The sequence below is a fragment of the Physella acuta genome, unplaced genomic scaffold (assembly GCF_028476545.2).
Source record: "Physella acuta isolate Inbredline_101_S28 unplaced genomic scaffold, ASM2847654v3 ptg002013l, whole genome shotgun sequence".
NCBI classification, from domain to species: domain Eukaryota; kingdom Metazoa; phylum Mollusca; class Gastropoda; family Physidae; genus Physella; species Physella acuta.
The window spans coordinates 34,876-55,769 of record NW_026733518.1 but is presented as its reverse complement, the minus strand read 5'-3'; the positions used below and the strand labels follow the sequence as shown (position 1 = coordinate 55,769).

Sequence of the window (20,894 nt, the reverse complement as noted above, 5' to 3'; positions counted from 1 at the left end):
CCGGGCAGCCGCCCCATCCACCCTCCTATCGCTACACCACTAAGACTATGCCTTATAACAAAAAAGGTATATATTTAAAAATTTCACACAGTGAAACAAGATGGATTCGTTAATCTACTACTTATAACTACCAGAGGCGTAACCACGCATGCGCCCTTAAGCCCAAACAGCTATGAGCAGTCACCGAATTTTCTATTTTCATCTCTGGTGTTGCGCTATTTGAAATTCAATATTGAATGAAATCGCAATTATGAATCTAAATGTTGACCAAGACCCCACACTTAGGGCTGAATGTGTGCTCAGTGAGTTACCCCATAGCGTGTTTAACATAATATGAAAGCCCGTGTAGTTTTAATCTGTTATACCAAATCAGCCTACACGTTAGCTTTGCATATTTACACACTTCTAAGTCAAGCTCAAGGCTGTCATGTGTCAATATTTGAATCTGTCAGCGCTAAATTTAGACCACACTGTCATTACATACGTGTCTGTCTAATGCTATTTTTTGTATGCGATTATGGATTTTTGTCACGTGAAATAAATTTTAAAACTAATCCTGTTTTTATGTTAATGTTACAACATTTTTAGCCTAATTAAGACTTTTTAAAATTGTATGTTTGAACACTTTATCATTGCATCAATTTAGTAGTATAACTTTTGCCGTTGTCGTAAGTTTTGTAAAACTTTCACATGGTACGTTAATTTGTTTGCAAATGTTACCTGTACTCATCAGGGGTGGGGAGGTGTTCACCAGTTATTGTTTTTTTTAAAACTCTATGTATGTATGTATTGTTTATATAAACACAATTTAAAAAAAAATTCTTTTGGGTGTTATTTTGTTGACTTTGGAGGAATGTGTGGTCAAGGGCTAGAACGAGTAAATGATGACCTCACCTAGACGCAGAGGCGTAGCGACCCTTCCCGGCGCCCGGGGACAAACTTTTCGATTTGCACCCCCCCCCCCTCGAGATTTCGATTTGCACCCCTCCCCTCAACCTTTCAATTTATTTTTCCAACCCGTTTTGGCGCCCCCTATGGCCGGCGCCCGGGGACATATGTCCTCCCCCTGCCTAGACGTCTGGAGTTCGGTTCCAGATTATGCAGGTCTTTGTGTAGTAGACCTATACGACGGGACACTTGGAAACTAACGTCGGTTGGGGCCAGTGTTTCTTCCAGACTTTTTTTCTCCGGGGAAGGGGCTTTTGAAATTTTCAGGGGGGGGGGCGTTCAACATTTATCGGGGGGGGGGGACCAGCTTTCGATGTGCACCCCCCCCCCCTTCAGACTTTCGATTGGCACCCCCCCCCTTCAAACTTTTGATTTGCACACCCCCCCTTCAAACTTTTGATTTGCACCCCCCCCCCCCCCTCAAACTTTCGATTTGCACCCCCCCCCCCTCGAGATTTCGATTTGCACCCCCCCCCCCCATCAACCTTTCAATTTATTTTTCCAACCCATTTTGTCCCCCGCCCCCCCCCCCCCCCTCGCTATGCCTCTGGGGCGGCCACTAGTAAAAGTGTGTGTTTACTATATAAAATCCATCTCGCTCGGGGGGCGGTAGACTTTCTTCGGGGGGCAGCCACCTAAAGTTTGACCCACTGAGTACAGCTTTGCATCGAGCGTGACTTTCATTACACTAAAGTCAATGAAGAAATGTTGCGTAAAAATGTTTCAGGGCTGTTTCGCAGATATATGCTTTTGACTCCTATTTCAGTCTGCTTTTCTTTTTCGAATTTGCTTCCATAGCCTTTGTCCAACTAAGAACAAACTACAAGGCAGCAGTTGTTTGATTTTGGAGTTGTCTCTCCTGGATAGGTTGCTGCTTCCAACTATCAAGCATACCGTGGTCAAAGCAACAGCGAAACTCTACTACACCTGCCTAATGATATTACTTTACACAGGATGTACCCACACTAGATGAAAAACACATCCCAGGCAAAGGGTGCAATAACTAGAAACTGACAAGACAACTCGTTGGTGAAATGGGGGGGGGGGGGGGGGGGGGGGGTAAGCCTAGCTACTACCCTGTCGATGTAGCTACTCATAATTTTGAAATTTGGTGACAGCAACGGATTCATGATTTTCACTGCCCATTTGTGTGAAACTTTTTTCATCCCCCTCCTCCTAATATTTAATGAAAAATTAAGTTGTAATAATACCATAACAAACACAGTAACAGCAATATATTGTATTGCATTGTATATATTAAGAATAATCTGAATTCAAGTTACAAATTTGTTTAGCCATCACATAGTCATTAACACAGTGTTTAAACACCTGGTTGACATTTACAACACATAGAGCAGATATGTGACGGATTTTAGAACAGAAATGTTTTAATCCTAATAATATAAACATAAATGACATACACTATGTACATTAAAAATGGGACATAACTCTAAAGAGCTGTTAAAAATCTCAGTAGTAGTTTTACTGAGTTTATGAAGAATATATATAGTATAGTATATAGGAGCACTGTATGAAAGGGTCAAAGTTGAATCAACTGTTTTTTGTGGTCCCTTATTTCACTCCTTTGTCTGGCCATGTTTGATTAAAGGAAACTAAAAAAAAAAACTTCTAAGTGTTTTGAAAACTACAAAGTTTAAAAACAAACTAGGCTGTGTAAACATTGAATAAAAAAAATATTACAAAACACCGGAGTTGTCTTCAGTGTAATATTACAATCTTATGATAGCCACAGTACAGTTTTGTTGAATCTTGTCATAAATGGGAAGAAAAAAAATACCTGTCAACCACACAATCTCATTGGAACTGGTAGACTCCACTTTATCAGCCCCAGTGTGGTGGTAAGAAACAATTTTTCTCTAAAATAACATTCTGACATGTATACAAAGTCGACATGTTCATATCAAAGTTTTGTCAAGTTTTTATTTACTAACATTAAAGTAATTTCGTTGTTGCATTTAAAAAGAAAAAAAAAGCATACATATTTACAGAAACATTTTAAAACATACATTTTTTTTTTTTTAATTCTAGATTTATGTGTATTTAGAACACACTATTACTCATTGAATTCACGCATGTATTTGAAATGCACATGTGTATATAGAATACGCAATTGTATTTACGGCGTTTGTATGCTAAACCAAAAGTCCAGAGTTTGGTTTCCTGGTTAGAGTCGTAGCAACTCCCTAGGTCTACTTAACTCTGATGGGTACCTGACTTACGTTAGGTAAAGTAACAGCGACTGGGCACACTATCCCCTCATATATTGCGATCCCAGAAACAGCTGAACTCTACTTCACCTACCCCGTGGACTGGCAGGTCAGAAAAAGAATTTTACTATACTAAGGTCTATAGATCAACTTGATGACAATTGCATATCTACAGAGTTTTTATTTAGAAAGCACAAATGTATTTAAATTACACAATCTAATTATTTTCCAATTTATCACTGAAAAAAAGCCTAAAGCAAATACTAGCTTGAAAAACAAACATTCATAATCATTACACGTTTTTAAACATATTTTTCTTCTTTTCTTAATAGACTTTTTTTTTAAAATAACAGCCAGTGTTGAAAGATATCACAGTACTCATCATATCAACTATTAATGTTGTGCTTCTTCAATGCAGAACTGCATGCAAAGGCCGGGTCATTAAAAAATCAAAATGGAATCATTATGGCTGTGTCATCAGATAAACTTTATTAAATGACCGTTTTCAGGTCAGCAATCATCAAAATTTTTGCATATTTGTCAAGGATTATTTTGGAATGATTTACCTAAGTTAATTTAGGCTTTACCCACTGTTGTTTTGTCTCTAGAGTACATTTATATTTTTGTTAAATTTTCTGAAAAATCTACGACATCAACAACTGTAAATTGTTCACATAAAACTCAACATTGTTGTAACATGGGATTGATAATAAAAAAAACAACTCCCTGTTCTCATGTTATATTTCAGACACACTTCATTAGTCGTCAATATAAGAAGTATTATATAGTGAACTATAAAAACATTGTAAATAACTTTCTTGCAAATGTTTAAAATAGTTCCATTTTTTAAATTCTTTTTGTATTATTTTCATAAAGTAAATAACAAAAATAAACAAGATAAGAAGTTATAGAAAAGATCCTGACTTATTACTACTGGTACTGAAGTCTCAACTACAGCAGCCATTGTGAGAGTAAAGTTACACAGTACATTGGGTTTTGGTTGTAAACAAACACCTGTCTTCTACAATATATCTTCCAAATTAAATTTTGTGCTATCAATAGTTAACTAGCTTTAGTCACAAATTACAATAGTTAAAACATAGACCAACATACCAAATAATTTAAAACAGATAAAAATAATTTTTAAACAATTAAAGTAATTTCAAACAGACCAAAATGAGTTAAACCAGACCCAAATGATTATAAATGTTCAACCAAGAGATTGTCCATTCATAAATCTTGCTTTTTACAGAGAATATGATGAAAAGAAATGTAAAGCATAATAATTTAATTGAAGTCACTATTTACATTTATTGTGCATATCTTGCTAAGAGACAAATCTATCAAATAAATACAAACAATAATCATTTTAAACAATGTTTTACTCAGATTTCTATTGTTTCCTAATTTCAAATAAATATAAATGTTTATACTATATATCCTATTCCTAAAATGTAGAGCAAGCAAAAAAAAAAAAAATTTCTTCGCAGTAGAAGCAGTTATTAATTATTTTTAATATATATATTTTTTAAAATATTTACATGATAATTTTGCAATACAGCTAATAGCATAGAATATATATTTAGTAATTTTTCTTTTCTTTTAATTTTTATTTTATTGTGAATGAGTTGCTAAATACTACAAATGTCTTGACATTGTGAGGCCACTAATTTGTTCTGTGTTTGTTATTCCAGTTTGTTTCACTGCAGTTTACACATACCTTCATTGACCATTACTGTAGATAGCTCCTTCACCCACCAATGCATTGGTCACATTTTCCATGTGCACACTGAGGTTACTTATGGCAAAGATGTTTCTAAATTAGCATACAAAACAAAAAAACTTCAATTATTTAAAAAATATGATGTTTCTAAAGCAGTTAATAAAAGAAACAATGCTTCCGACTAATGTTTTACAGATGTCAAAAGGCAAACATTTCATATTTTAATCAATTGAGTTATGTTTTGACCTTTTTAAACTAATTGTAAAATTCAATGTGAGTAACTGTGAGTTATTTGTGAAAGAAACAATTCAAAAGATTTTTTTAAATAAAGTAAATTAAACAAAAAGTGGGAATAGATTATTTTAATGCAGACTGATTAATTTCACTCTACCTGCCTATACATTTTATGAGAAGGGGCAGAACTAACATGCCGCCAGATGCCGCAATGCAGGGGGGAGGGGGGGCAAGCCGTTTGGGACCCACTGCCGACCATTACTAGTAATTTTTAAATTTAATTTTTGAGCATTTTTGCCTTAATATTTGGTTGGGAAAAAATACTACAGCTGCGATACTGTTATCTTTAATTTACAGTCACTATACCATGCTCTTCCTCAAACAAATCTACTACACAAAATATAGTGTAAAATATAGGCAAAACTTCACATTTTTAATGACATTTGTGACTAGTTGCTCCCCTTAGATAGCCAAATAGGGGGCACGTAACACATTCAAACATTGGCTTTATAACTGTTCGAGTGTCCTCTAAAGTGTAATGTGGCAGGATGGAGCAGGGGATGGGGATCAAATAAGGGGCTGGAAATTGTTGCCAAATGTATTTATATATATAAAAAGTTATTTATAAATGTATTTTTTACATTCTTGTATATACAGAGTATAGAGAAAGTATTGTAATCGTGCAAACAAAAAATTGAGATTGACGTTTTACACCTCCCTGATTCGGAAAAACATAATTTTGCAATCTTGTCCATAAGTCTGTGTGTGTATGTGTCTGTGTGCCTATATGTATGTGTGTCTGTATGTATGTGTGTCTGTAAACACGATAACTTGAATACCGTAACAGCTAGGTTGATGAAATTTCATATAAAGTATTATATCAAATTAGTAGATCTGTATCAACTTTTCAGCAATCTCCAATAACCGGAAGTGGAACTTTTTCTACTTTCACTTTTTCAAAAGCCTATTACTTGAGTACTATTTCGGATAGATAAATGGAATTTCACATTTAAGTAAAAGATATAATCGTCTGCCTTCTGTCAAATTTTAAGTAAATTCCGTTGACCGGAAGTAGTAATTTATGCTATTTCCGATTTCTCAAAAAACGCAGGTGATTTTATAAAGTACTAATAATATCCCTCACTATTATGCAGAATTTGTTTGATGTTCACTTGGTTGTTCACTTGGTATGCAATTAGTGGCGGAACTAGAAAAAAAGGGCCACGACGCAAAGAAAAATTTTAGGGCCCCATATATATATGTATATATGTATATATATATATATATATATGTATGTGTGTGTATATATATATATATATATATATATATATATATATATATATATATATATATATATATATATATATATATATATATAATACGAACACGAAAATACAAACATAGAAAATTTATTTCAGGCTTAAAAATTCTTAGTTTAAAAAAAAATTAAAACAGGTTAAAACAACATGTCATTTGTGCGAGTGCCATTAGTCTGCTTTGAAAATCTCTGTTTTATTTTATGTCTGCCATAATGCTGCCTATAAGTAAGTGGATCAACAGTATATGAAGCATGAAAGCTTTGTATCTGTAATGGTTTTTTTTGTATTTATATTATTAGTTTTAAATACATTTCCTTCTTATACTATGTCATTCTTTATTATGTATTTTTTTTTAATAATAATTAAGAGAAGTAATTTCTTTTTAATGTGTTTAATGCAAATCTATTAAAAGTACTTAAGAGCACACATATTTGACTATTTTAAAAAGGGAAATATGTCATGGAAGTGGTTTGAACGTTTGCCTATCATTCACATTACAACTCAAGTATATTTTTTTCTATTACGCAACAGCGTATCTGTTTTTTATCTGTTTTTTTTTTACAAAAACACTATCAAGGTGCCACTATGCGATTATGTTTGCATTTAAGTTTGCGTTTATGTTATGCGTTATAGTTTGGCTTAGTTGTTGAGGCGCTAGTTTGTACACACTACCACAAACACGCCGCGGTTTACGCTGATGGTGAAAGAAACACCCCTCGGTAATGGCCTTAGTGTCAGAGGCGTCACTGGGCTCTTGGGACTCGGCCACCGGCGGAGGCCCCTGATGCAGCGAGACATGATTCAAGTAGTACACCTATCCCCCTGTGCAGTACACCCTATAAGCAGACCCCTGGTGCTTAGATAGCTACTAAGGGATTTTCAGGCCCCTAAACTACACATTTGAAACAGATATTAGGTCTATGAGTACTCAAAAACTTCCCTAATCAGTGCTATAAAGAAGCAAAAGTCGTCTTAACATCTAGTGGCCTCTCGAGCGATGGACTTTGATTTTTTTGATGGACTTTGATTTATTTTCAAATGAATTTTCCGACAAAAGCGTGTGTTTGATTGTAGGAGAAAGAGGACTCAATGGTGTCTATTGGATAAAGATAATCCAACCGCAGTTACAGTATTCTTTTTACAAAACAACCATCAATTCAAAAATTGCAAGAAAATTATTTATTTTTAACTATAAAAAAATTGATTATGGTCGGCTGTGAGCCCCTAATCGGCCCAGGCCCTCCCCCCCACAATGCGGGGTCTGGCAGCACTGTAATTCCGGCCCTGTGTGCAATTTTTTTTCTACGAGATTCTATTCTATTATAAAAAGTTTAAGTAATTAAAAATGGATTAAAAATATTGTTTATATCCTGAGTTGCCATCCCCGTAGTGTTATATAAGAATATTCGAGAAAGTTTAGGGGAGATCACTCCCGGTTTATTTTAAACATTGTCAAGGCCGAGTTCTATTTTCCCTACAATCAAACACACACGCTGTCGCCAGCAAAATTCTTTGGAAAAAAATGACCACAGTTCGACAAGCCGCAAGATATGTAGTGGACTTTCATGATGTACGGTACTTCTTTGTGGCATTGGTTAGGAGTAGGAAATCTATTGTATATTTATTCAATGTAAAATATGTGTTTGTATTATAATATATTGGTAGAACATTTATCCTGTACTATTCTGTATCCTACATTAAATTAAAAAGAATAAAGAACTATATATGTTTACTTGTTTTTGCTTTTACAAGAAATGTGATAGTAAATGTGTAAGGTCTATACTTTGAATCATCTCCCCTGAGTAAGTTTTATAATTGGCTTTGGAAAAAGCAAAACTTAATCACAGAATATGAGTGTGTACAATAAGTGTGTAAGTAGAGCCTAATAAAACCAAAAATATTTTGCTGAATTTCTTTTTAAAATTACCTCCCCTGGCATGATTATTAAATATTTTATAAAACATTTTAATGGAATAGGTTTATTCGACCCTACTGTTATTAAAATGAGTCAATTTTTCTACGCACATGAGCGAACATATTATTTGACATTCATCAGTTTAAAATGTTTTAGCAATGCGCGTGTATTTAATATTTTCTTTATGTTCAATTGTTAACGTATGCAAAAGAGTAAAATTTTGCCTAGTATCAAAAAATTTAAGTTGTTATATATAAAAAAAAACATCATTAAATTTATTAAGACAGTACGGTGCAAGTAAAATCAAGGAATATAGTGTTAGTGGATTTATTAACTCAAATATAGAGAATGAGTATGAGCGATGAAGACACATTGATTTTTCACATTGAAAGTGATGTTGATGATGAAGAAAGCCCCCAGACTTTCAGTTCAGATGACAAAAGAGCACACCATAATGCATTAGAAAGGAAAAGAAGAGATCACATACAGGACAGTTTCCACAGCCTTTGAGATTGTGTACCTCAAGATGATAATAAGACTAACTCCTCTAGAAAGACTTCACGTGCACAAATTTTGAGACAAGCTGCTGAATACATCATAAGAATGAGAGACAAAACTACACAGAATGACAGGCATATAACTATACTTAAACAACAAAATGAAGACTTGCAAGCTCAAATCAAAGCTCTACAAAAATCTCAGTCTGGGGGCAAATCAGTTTTGAGTACCAGTTACATGGATGATGATAGAGGAGATGATTATGAAAGCTATGAAGAGGAGACAGTAGTAACATCACCACCCATAAAACGCAAAAAGGCAAAGACATCAAATAGCTGAAAGGTTTTAATGGTTTTTGTTTTGAAATATGTTGTATCTCAGTGGTGGTTGGACTTGATTGAGAGGTGGGTGATGTTTCCCTAAAAAGTAGTACATTGATGTCCATTAGCTTATACTTATAACAATGTGTGTAAGGCAATTTTTTCTGTATGTCAAAATCTAAAGATTTTTCTAAAATACTTGTATTTTTTACCATTCAAATGTATTTTCTCTCCAATTTGTCTATAGTGCTTATTAAAACTCATCTAATCTTATGACAGGTTAACAGAAAATAACTTTTGGTTAATGACCTTCAAGAAATGCCAAAACTTGCCATATGTTTTAATGATACAGTTTTTAAAACTTTAAACTGAAGTGTTCTAACTTTTTGATGGAGAATGTTAAAATTTTAAGTTATTACATTATTGTGGAGGCGAACAAAAAAAAATTAAAATAATAGGGTTTACTTTTAAACAGTCAACCAACCAGCCCCCACAAATCGTCTAGTAAGCCAACAACCTCCAGTAGGCCTACAAGCGTGATGAAACCACCAACCATCAAAACAACTACACCAAGAGCCTACTTACCAAGCTCTGCTTCATCATTCACGATGAACCCAAGCACTTTTACGTTTACAGCGATGCCAACCTCTACAATTAACAACCCCAGCCCAGATTCAGAAATGAACGACGATACACACTCATTAAGGAAAAAGGAACATAGCCCTACAGACGCGAAGCAGTCAACAAAAAATCTAAAAACCCAAAAATCGGGATATAACAGCAAAAGATGCAGATTCTGCACCCAGAAATATAAATCAGTCGACGATAGGCAAGAACACGAGGTTTCAGCACACCAGGAACTCTTAATGAGTCACATATGCGACAACGAGTTTAGACACATGGACATATGCCAGCACTACAAAGAGTACCATCCCGACGAAACGACGTATACTCAAGTAATAGGCTTTTGAAAAATTGAAAGAAGAAAAACTAACATTTCCGGTTATCGGAAATCATTCAAAAGTTGATCAGGATCTACGATTTTGATAAAATACTTATATATGAAATTTCATCAACCTAGCTGTAAAGGTACTCAAGTTATCGTGTTTACACACGGACACACAGACAACTGACAGAATTGCAAAGTCCAGTTTTTACGACTCGATAACGCATAAAACGCCAAAATGTTTATATATTTGTATTTATAATTTTTGCCTGATTAAAATAAGTCCTCTATACTCCGGATGGGATGAAGGACTGAGGAGTAAAACGGTGAAAACTGTCGGAATTTCATGTTATTTTTGTGCACGATTACAATACTTTCTCTATACTTCGTATATACGAGAAAGTAAAAATCAATAGCAATGACTGAATGATGGACTGACTAACACACTACGGACTGACTAACACTCTACGTGGCCGCTTTTATATATATATATATATATATATATATATATATATATATATATATATATATATATATATATATATATATATATATATATATATATGGTCTTTTTATAGTTCTGCCACTGTTTATAAGATGCATTAAACATGATTACTGACCTTAAATTTCTTAAATAATTTTAAACAATTATTTATATTTAAAAACCTAAAAAATAACACTTACACACTAATTTCCTTCAACGTCACAGCGTTCCTCTCCACACAGCCTGGTGGCTGAGAAAAAGTGCTTAGGATTTCAGCCGCTTTTTCACCAAGAAGTTTCATCAAAATTTCAGGCAAGGCGCTACACACGTCTGGCTGTTTGGGCTCTTCACATAATAAAACTATTTGAGGTATGTTTTCTTTGACAAAACTTGAAGGGTGTTCTGTTTCAACAATTGGTGGGATAGTAGGATACTTGTTGGGGTCTCCACAGGATAAATCTACAGGTGGTATGTTTCCTTTGACAGAGCTTGATGGGTGTTCTGTATCAACACTTGGTGGGATATTAACATGCTTGTTGGGATCCTCACAGGATAAAACTACTTGAGGTTTGTTTTCTTTGACAGAGCTTGATGGGCGTTCTGTATCAACACTTGGTGGGATATTAACATGCTTGTTGGGGTCTCCACAGGATAAAACTACCTGAGGTTTGTTTTCTTTGACAGAGCTTGATGGGTGTTCTGTATCAACACTTGGTGGGATATTAACATGCTTGTTGGGGTCTCCACAGGATAAAACTACTTGAGGTTTGTTTTCTTTGACAGAGCTTGATGGGCGTTCTGTATCAACTCTTGGTGGGATATTAACATGCTTGTTGGGGTCTCCACAGGATAAAACTACCTGAGGTTTGTTTTCTTTGACAGAGCTTGATGGGTGTTCTGTGTCAACACTCTGAGTTTCTATGGTGGCTGATGGTAGGTTAGATTGAATCTGGTCATCACATGCACAATCATTCTCTATTGGTTTTTCTTCTTCAACCCAATCTAGGGAAATAATTAAAGAATATTATTTTAAATATAATAATTTTTAAATAATTAAATGATATTTTAATAGTATTATTTTATCAATCTTGAGTGCTTGTAAAAATGTAAGCAGGTTATGGTTTTGTGTTCGTCAATAATCTGATAAAAGATACAGAGGAATATCTGGTCACAGATGGAGGTCTAACACAATAGGAGCAGTCTTAGTGTTGAGCAAAATTCTAATTAAATATGAAATATGATGAAAAAGGAGCCAATGTACAAGACAATAATAGTCATAGTAAAGCCTGATCACAGAATATGTGTACATTAGGTGTGTAAGTAGATTCTAACCAAAACCAATGTCCAAGAGTAGGTAGATGGCTTTCAGCCAGCCACAACTTAAAGGGTAAGGAGGTTACATTGTCCAAAAAAGTTTATGACAGATAAATTACCTTTAACAAAAAAACAGGCCATCTGTGGTTCCTGAACCTGTCTCTGGAAGATTGGGATGTAGAACTTAACAAAAACCTCTCTGGAACCTGCGGATGTTGGGATGTCTGTCTGCCAGTTCCTAGGGGCAGGCTCTGTAAAAAATAATGAACAAATTATTATCATCCAAAGCCAAAGCATCAGTTTCCCAAAGCTTGTTAAGTATATTTTTGTAGTTTTTAAATATTAGGGTGTTATAAATATATTTGGTTGATTTTCTAAAACATTTTTCTAGTACATGTTACTTTTTAAGTCTCTTTAAAAGTAAAAATTATAAAGCAAGTTTTACATGATACAAATATGGATTCTGATCAATTTTAATTGATATGTGAAAAAAAAAAAATTACAGACTTTTCGATTTTGAAAACATTACATCTAAGATAAATGTTATTATAGTTTCAATTATTACATGTGTTTAAATAATTAAGTGCAACTCCTTCTAGTTTTTTTCTATTTTCTTTATGAGTTATGCCCTGTTGACAATCAGAAGTATGTAATCTTGATCAGTAAAAGAAAAGAAGGACATAAAAGTAAAATGGATGCAATACTGGAATTAATATTTAAATGATGGTGTTAGAAAACAATGGGGATGTAATTAGTTCAAGATAGTGATTGGGAGACAACTGAATTAATTAAGGGAGAATCAACTAGTCAATATATAGGCTGTATTTAAGAAAGTGGTGGCAGGCTAAGGTGTGATGTCATTTCAGGGGTGGGTTGTCCGGTTTTTTAGTCGATGACTGCTGATGTGAGGGAGAGAGATAAATATTAAAAAAAACATGACATCGTTTACAGATGACCCCAAATGACAGTTTGAGACCAATTGTTGTATAGAAAATTTAATAAAAATACCTTTTTGTCCAATTTGATAAGTTAGGCATTGAACATTTAAGTTAATTTTCTTGAAGCCTTCCGGTTTCATTTGCGGTAGATTGTATTTAACATAAGAAATTTCTCCATTCTTTTTCAAGAATTGAATTTCAACACTTGCGCCCTCTGCTGAGCTGTGGATCAGTGTTAAGATGCAGAGAATTTCATCCTTTGAGTGTAATTGATATTCACAGTGTAAGTTCAAAAGGTAATGATCCGCCAACAATAAATCGTAATATAATTCTGATTTTGAACTTTGATGCCACTCTATAGACCTACATGAAGGTTGATTCAACAGAGCTCTTGTATGAATTTCAAAATCCACCTCCCTGGATGCTAAACAAGGCTGTATTAAGGCAGTGAGATCTTGCTGATTTGCTTGCAGTTGCTCAGGGTTACTTGTTTTTTTTAGAGTTAGCTGTAGAGCTTCATTGAGAGATTCTGAAATATATATATATTTAGTTTCACATTTTATTCCTTAGGAATAGTGTGTTAAAAAACTTATAATAAAGGAAAAAATATTCTACTTAAAATTTGATAATAATGACTTAGAAGGAAATGTAAGAAATTTAATATTATATTAATAATATTGAAAATGAAGTAGGCCTATATATTCATTTATTCATAATATCTGAAGGATAGATGAAAAGCTCATTATTATTTATTAGTATAGATGTAATAGAGGTCTATTAGGTTAAATGTCATGAATAAATAATTTGATTCAATAATCAATAATCTACTTCATTAAATATTAATCTACAATACCTGAAGAATAAACATAATAAATTTGAGGATCAAGGTGCAGCCCACCAATCGCCAAATCTTTGTCAAAGTTTACCAAGAACATGACTGTGATGTGGCTTGTTTTGTGTTCGAGTGGGGCTTTTAGCTCTTTATGTAGAGACAATCCAGGAGAATCTGTGGACAGAGAAAGAAACTTTTAGAGAGAAGCTCAAAGAGAGGATCTTTAAAAGAGGAACTTTAAGCTCTTTTATTCAGATAGAGACCTGGAGAATCTGTAGAAAGATGAGTTAAATAGAAAAATACCTCTTTACTTATAAAGGAATCATGGTATCAACTCTATTCCAGCTGCATTTACAAATATATAAATATATAACATTCTCGGCTTCTGAGAAAGCTGTCTATTAGAGATGTGGCGACTCATGGACATTATGATGGTGACTGGAAAGATGTGTAATGAATGAATGTGCACAAAAAAGTGGCAAGGCATTTTTGTTTTCTTAAAATCGAGCATTTATAATCATTAATAAAGAATGACTACATGTACAGTGTAGAATAATACAACATATTTCAATGAAATAGGACAAATTTAAATCTAATATTTAAAGTTGAATTCTGTATGTGACCGCCGAGAGCTGACAGGGGACCCTTCATTACAAAAAAATAGAGAAAAAAATAGAATTGATCAACATAGTGTGATATGTCTATAGTACTCATCGTCTAAATTATGATTAAAAAAATAATATTGAAGGTGTTATATAACAATTTTCATTTTCCAAACTTATAGTGTTAATTAACGGCATGTGCATTAAACAAAATTAAAGAAAGTGTATCACTCTTCACAAAAGTTCTAATTGTGTACGAAAATTATTTTAATTTAGTCCTTTAGCCCTCATTACGTCCGTTGATAAATTAGGAAAACACAATCACTTCCCTTTTAAAAAAACAATACATCGGGGATAGGCGGGGGGGGGGGGGTTTGGGAGGAATTACTTTTCATTACTTTGTTTTGGTGTTGGGAAAAAATAGTTACATAATTAGCGTGGAATGATCAAGTGAATGGTGGTAAGTAAAACACAGATATTTTAAATACTGCCTTTTATTTATTTTATACACTCTACAGACTGTTTACTGTTGTTGTTTTTTTTAAATCAATATGAGTTTAGAAGCCAGCTCCTAAATGTTCTCTATGTTTACTTCTATCTTTCTGTTTGCGGATAAGCTTAGTGTATTATAGTCGTTTACTAAATTGAATCAGGCGCGTCCATCGGCACCCCGGCAGGGTTCAATATGGTGCCCTGGGCTATCTTGTGAGCGCTTGGTGCATAATTTCGTTTTAAACAGTGCAATAGACTAAAGATAAGAAAGGTTTGTATAGTCTTTAATAGAATAGAATCCAGGCGTCCCCCGGCGCCCCGTGAGGGTGTTTTTTGGCGCCCCAGGCCTTCCCGTGTTAGCTATGACGCCTACGTTCCTTTAAGTGAGTGCAAAAGACTATGAATAAGTTGGGGTAATATTGTTGTTTACTAAGTTGAATCAGGCGGTTCCCCCCCCCCCCCCCCCCCCCGCGCCTCAGCATGGTAAGATTTGGCACCCCACGCTAGACTGAGCACTTTACGTTTATGCTTGCGTTTTCTTTGTGTTTGGGTTTTTATTTGGGTTTGTTCTTAGCTTGCTTTTGTGTTTTCTTTACGTTTGTGTTTTTGTTAGTGGTTGGGTTTGTGTTTGTATTTTTGTTTGTGTTTGTATTTGTGTTATGTTTGCGTTGGTTTTTTTTGTGTTTTGGTTTTGATTGGTTGTGGTTAGGGTTAATTAAAAAAGTAATATATTTCTTAAACTCGGACAATGCCATATATATATGCTGACTACTAAACACACAAGTCATGGTCTTTTAAAGATAGGTTTTTCACGGAGGCCAGTGCAGAGCCTGGCCAGGACGGCTAGTTGTATTAGTATAATTACTTAGTATTTGGTCATTTTTCTGTTTGCGCAATTTTTTGTTCCGCAGTTTTTGGTTTGTTCAGTTTTCCAATTGCACAATTTTCTGGGAACCCATAATGATATTGGGTACCAAACTACAAGACTATCATAATTTTTATGTCCTAAAAATAAACCTACCCGAGCGTGACTCATCCTCCAATAGTCTACACATGTTGATTTCTATATCCTCAAAATGAACCTTCTTTAATTTTTTTATTTCATAATTGACAACTGAGAATGTGTTATCTTGTTTGAGAAACCTTACTTCAATGGTGGTTCCAGAAGGGGATGAGCTAATGAGGGTTAACACATTTTTGATTGCCTTCTTAGAGTTGGCGTCGTACTGACATGAAATGTTACACTCAAACTGATTGGCCAGCAATAAATCATAATAATAAAGTATATTACTATTGGCTGGTATAGCTTGTCTATGTTTAGCAGCAGGACACCAATTACGCGTGCCTGCACTTGGTGAGGCTATGGAAAGCTTGTTGGGGTCTCCACAGGATAAAACTACTTGAGGTTTGTTTTCTTTGACAGAGCTTGATGGGCATTCTGTATCAACACTTGGTGGGATATTAACATGCTTGTTGGGGTCTCCACAGGATAAAACTACTTGAGGTTTGTTTTCTTTGACAGAGCTTGACGGGCGTTCTGTATCAACACTTGGTGGGATATTAACATGCTTGTTGGTGTCTCCACAGGATAAAACTACCTGAGGTTTGTTTTTTTTGACAGAGCTTGATGGGCGTTCTGTATCAACACTTGGTGGGATATTAACATGCTTGTTGGTATCCTCACAGGATAAAACTACCTGAGGTTTGTTTTCTTTGACAGAGCTTGATGGGCGTTCTGTATCAACACTTGGTGGGATATTAACATGCTTGTTGGGGTCTCCACAGGATAAAACTACCTGAGGTTTGTTTTCTTTGACAGAGCTTGATGGGCGTTCTGTATCAACACTTGGTGGGATATTAACATGCTTGTTGGGGTCTCCACAGGATAAAACTACCTGAGGTTTGTTTTCTTTGACAGAGCTTGATGGGCGTTCTGTATCAACACTTGGTGGGATATTAACATGCTTGTTGGGGTCTCCACAGGATAAAACTACTTGAGGTTTGTTTTCTTTGACAGAGCTTGATGGGCGTTCTGTATCAACACTTGGTGGGATATTAACATGCTTGTTGGGGTCTCCACAGGATAAAACTACTTGAGGTTTGTTTTCTTTGACAGAGCTTGACGGGCGTTCTGTATCAACACTTGGTGGGATATTAACATGCTTGTTGGGGTCTCCACAGGATAAAACTACTTGAGGTTTGTTTTCTTTGACAGAGCTTGATGGGCGTTCTGTATCAACACTTGGTGGGATATTAACATGCTTGTTGGTATCCTCACAGGATAAAACTACCTGAGGTTTGTTTTCTTTGACAGAGCTTGATGGGCGTTCTGTATCAACACTTGGTGGGATATTAACATGCTTGTTGGGGTCTCCACAGGATAAAACTACCTGAGGTTTGTTTTCTTTGACAGAGCTTGATGGGTGTTCTGTGTCAACACTCTGAGTTTCTATGGTAGCTGATGGTAGGTTGGATTGAATGTGGTCATCACGTGCATAACCATTCTCTATTGGTTTTTCTTCTTTGACAAACTCTAGGGAAATAATTAAGGAACATTATTTTATTTTAAATATAATAATTTTAAAATAATTAAATAATATTTTATTAGTATTATTTAAACATTGTTGAGTGTTTTTAAAAATGTAAGCAGGTTATGGTTTTGTGTTTTTCAATAATCTGATAAAAGATACAGAGGAATATCTGGTCACAGATGGAGGTCTAACACAATAGGAGCAGTCTTAGTGTCGAGCAAAATTCTAATTAAATATGAAATATGATGAAATAGGAGCCAATGTACAAGACAATAATAGTCATAGTAAAGCCTGATCACAGAATATGTGTACATTAGGTGTGTAAGTAGATTCTAACCAAAACCAATGTCCAAGAGTAGGTAGATGGCTTTCAGCCAGCCACAACTTAAAGGGTAAGGAGGTTACATTGTCCAAAAAAGTTTATGACAGATAAATTACCTTTAACAAAAAAACAGGCCATCTGTGGTTCCTGAACCTGTCTCTGGAAGATTGGGATGTAGAACTTAACAAAAACCTCTCTAGAACCTGCGGATGTTGGGATGTCTGTCTGCCAGTTCCTAGGGGCAGGCTCTGTAAAAAATAATGAACAAATTATTATCATCCAAAACCAAAGCATCAGTTTCCCAAAGCTTGTTAAGTATATTTTTGTAGTTTTTAAATATTAGGGTGTTATAAATATATTTGGTTGATTTTCTAAAACATTTTTCTAGTACATGTTACTTTTTAAGTTTCTTTTAAAGTAAAAATTATAAAGCAAGTTTTACATGATACAAATATGGATTCTGATCAATTTTAATTGATATTTGAAAAAAAAAATTACAGACTTTTAGATTTTGAAAACATTACATCTAAGATAAGTGTTATTATAGTTTCAATTATTACATGTTTTTAAATAATTAAGCGCAACTCCTTCTAGTTTTTTCTAATTTTTTAATGAGTTATGCCCTCTTGACAATCAGAAGTATGTAATCTTGAGCAGTAAAAGAAAAGAAGGACATAAAAGTAAAATGGATGCAATACTGGAATTAATATTTAAATGATGGTGCTAGAAAATAATGGGGATGTAATTAGTTCAAGATAGTGATTGGGAGACAGCTGAATTAATTAAGGGAGAATCAACTAGTCAATATATAGGCTGTATTTAAGAAAGTGGTGGCAGGCTAAGGTGTGATGTCATTTCAGGGGTGGGTTGTCCGGTTTTTTAGTCGATGACTGCTGATGTGAGGGAGAGAGATAAATATTAAAAAAAACATGACATCGTTTACAGATTACCCCTAATGACAGTTTGAGACCAATTGTTGTATAGAAAATTTAATAAAAATACCTTTTTGTCCAATTTGATAAGTTAGGCATTGAACATTTAAGTTTATTTTCTTGAAGCCTTCCGGTTTCATTTGCGGTAGATTGTATTTAACTTAAGAAATTTTTCCATTCTTTTTCAAGAATTGAATTTCAACACTTGCGCCCTCTGCTGAGCTGTGGATCAGTGTTAAGATGCAGAGAATTTCATCCTTTGAGTGTAATTGATATTCACAGTGTAAGTCCAAAAGGTAATGATCCGCCAACAATAAATCGTAATATAATTCTGATTTTGAACTTTGATGCCACTCTATAGACCTACATGAAGGTTGATTCAACAGAGCTCTTGCATGAATTTCAGAATCCACCTCCCTGGATGCTAAACAAGGCTGTATTAAGGCAGTGAGATCTTGCTGATTTGCTTGCAGTTGCTCAGGGTTACTTGTTTTTTTTAGAGTTAGCTGTAGAGCTTCATTGAAAGATTCTGAAATATGTATATATTTAGTTTCACATTTTATTCCTTAGGAATAGTGTGTTAAAAAACTTATAATAAAGGAAAAAATATTCTACTTAAAATTTGATAATAATGACTTAGGAGGAAATGTAAGAAATTTAATATTATATTAATAATATTGAAAATGAAGTAGGCCTATATATTCATTTATTCATAATATCTGAAGGATAGATGAAAAGCTCATTATTATTTATTAGTATAGATGTAATAGAGGTCTATTAGGTTAAATGTCATGAATAAATAATTTGATTCAATAATCAATAATCTACTTCGTTAAATATTAATCTACAATACCTGAAGAATAAACATAATAAATTTGAGGATCAAGGTGCAGCCCACCAATCGCCAAATCTTTGTCAAAGTTTACCAAGAACATGACTGTGATGTGGCTTGTTTTGTGTTCGAGTGGGGCTTTTAGCTCTTTATGTAGAGACAATCCAGGAGAATCTGTGGACAGAGAAAGAAACTTTTAGAGAGAAGCTCAAAGAGAGGATCTTTAAAAGAGGAACTTTAAGCTCTTTTATTCAGATAGAGACCTGGAGAATCTGTAGAAAGATGAGTTAAATAGAAAAATACCTCTTTACTTATAAAGGAATCATGGTATCAACTCTATTCCAGCTGCATTTACAAATATATAAATATATAACATTCTCGACATCTGAGAAAGCTGTCTATTAGAGATGAGGGGACTGGAAAGATGCGCAACGAATGACTGCGCACAAAAAAGTGAGCTAGGCATTTTTGTTTTCTTAAAATCGAGCATTTATAAACATTTATAAAGAATGACCACATGTACATTATAGCATAATAAAATATATTTCTAACTATGCCTTTTCTGGGAACCCATCTTGAGATTTGGTACCAAACTCAAAGACTATCAGGTTAGTGATTGCATACAAAGAAGGGTACAAGATATTTAACATTCCAACTAAATCAACTATATAATCATCATGTAGTTAATTTTTCAATAATTTAAAGGATAATTTCTATGTTCTTAAAATAGACATACCTGTGTTTGACTCATCCTCCAATAGTCTACACATGTTGATTTCTATATCCTCAAAATGAACCTTCTTTAATTTTTTTATTTCATAATTGACAAAAGAGACTGTGTTGTCTTGTTTGAGAAACCTTACTTCAATGGTGGTTCCAGAAGGGGATGAGCTAATGAGGGTTAACACATTTTTGATTGCCTCCTTAGAGTTGGCGTCGTACTGACATGAAATGTTACACTCAAACTGATTGGCCAGCAATAAATCGTAATGGAAAAGTATATTTTTCTTGGGTGTTATAGCTTGTTTATGTCTAGCAGAAAGAAACTGATTGTTGGCGCCTGCACCAAATGACCTTAGATGTTGATTCTCAATTGTCGGGTTGTGTTCAAGTTGTAGAGTTGGAGAGTAGGACTGCATTTTGAATTACATCAATAGAGGCTTGCTGCAAGATTTCTATAGCTCTATCTGTATAAACAACCAAACTATTAAAAAATTATTCAACATGTACGTCTATGTTATAATTTATCACTATTAATAAATTATTAATCAAGCTTCAACATCAAAGAATAAATAGGCCAATTTTCCAATATGCGTAGATATTTCAGAGTTGAAGTAGCCAACAGCTAACTTTTTTTAGTGTTTAACTTAGAAATAAGAACATTAGCTTTAGTCCTTTTGTCTAGTTTAGTAATAGCAATTAAAATTAGGCCTTGTCTTAAGTACAAGTTTTATGTAATATCAGAGGCTAGTATGAGCTAATGG

The 20,894-nt window shown here is 34.2% G+C and overlaps 1 protein-coding gene and 1 pseudogene across 1 annotated transcript; one reads left to right on the top strand and one right to left on the bottom strand.

The window, feature by feature from the left end:
* Window positions 1-4,722: 4,722 nt before the first annotated feature.
* On the bottom strand, window positions 4,723-20,204 carry LOC131931711 (uncharacterized). The gene is made up of 10 exons (XM_059288540.1): window positions 20,147-20,204; window positions 19,432-19,584; window positions 18,649-19,107; window positions 17,763-17,894; window positions 15,815-17,326; window positions 13,721-13,873; window positions 12,938-13,396; window positions 12,049-12,180; window positions 10,816-11,617; window positions 4,723-4,992 (listed from the first exon to the last, which is right to left on the bottom strand). The coding sequence occupies exons 3-10, from the start codon at window positions 18,716-18,718 to the stop codon at window positions 4,899-4,901; spliced, it is 3,354 nt and encodes a 1,117-aa protein (XP_059144523.1). The 5' UTR covers window positions 18,719-19,107; window positions 19,432-19,584; window positions 20,147-20,204; the 3' UTR covers window positions 4,723-4,898.
* LOC131931709 (protein max-like) lies at window positions 8,722-9,406 on the top strand (annotated as a pseudogene).
* Window positions 20,205-20,894: the final 690 nt, after the last annotated feature.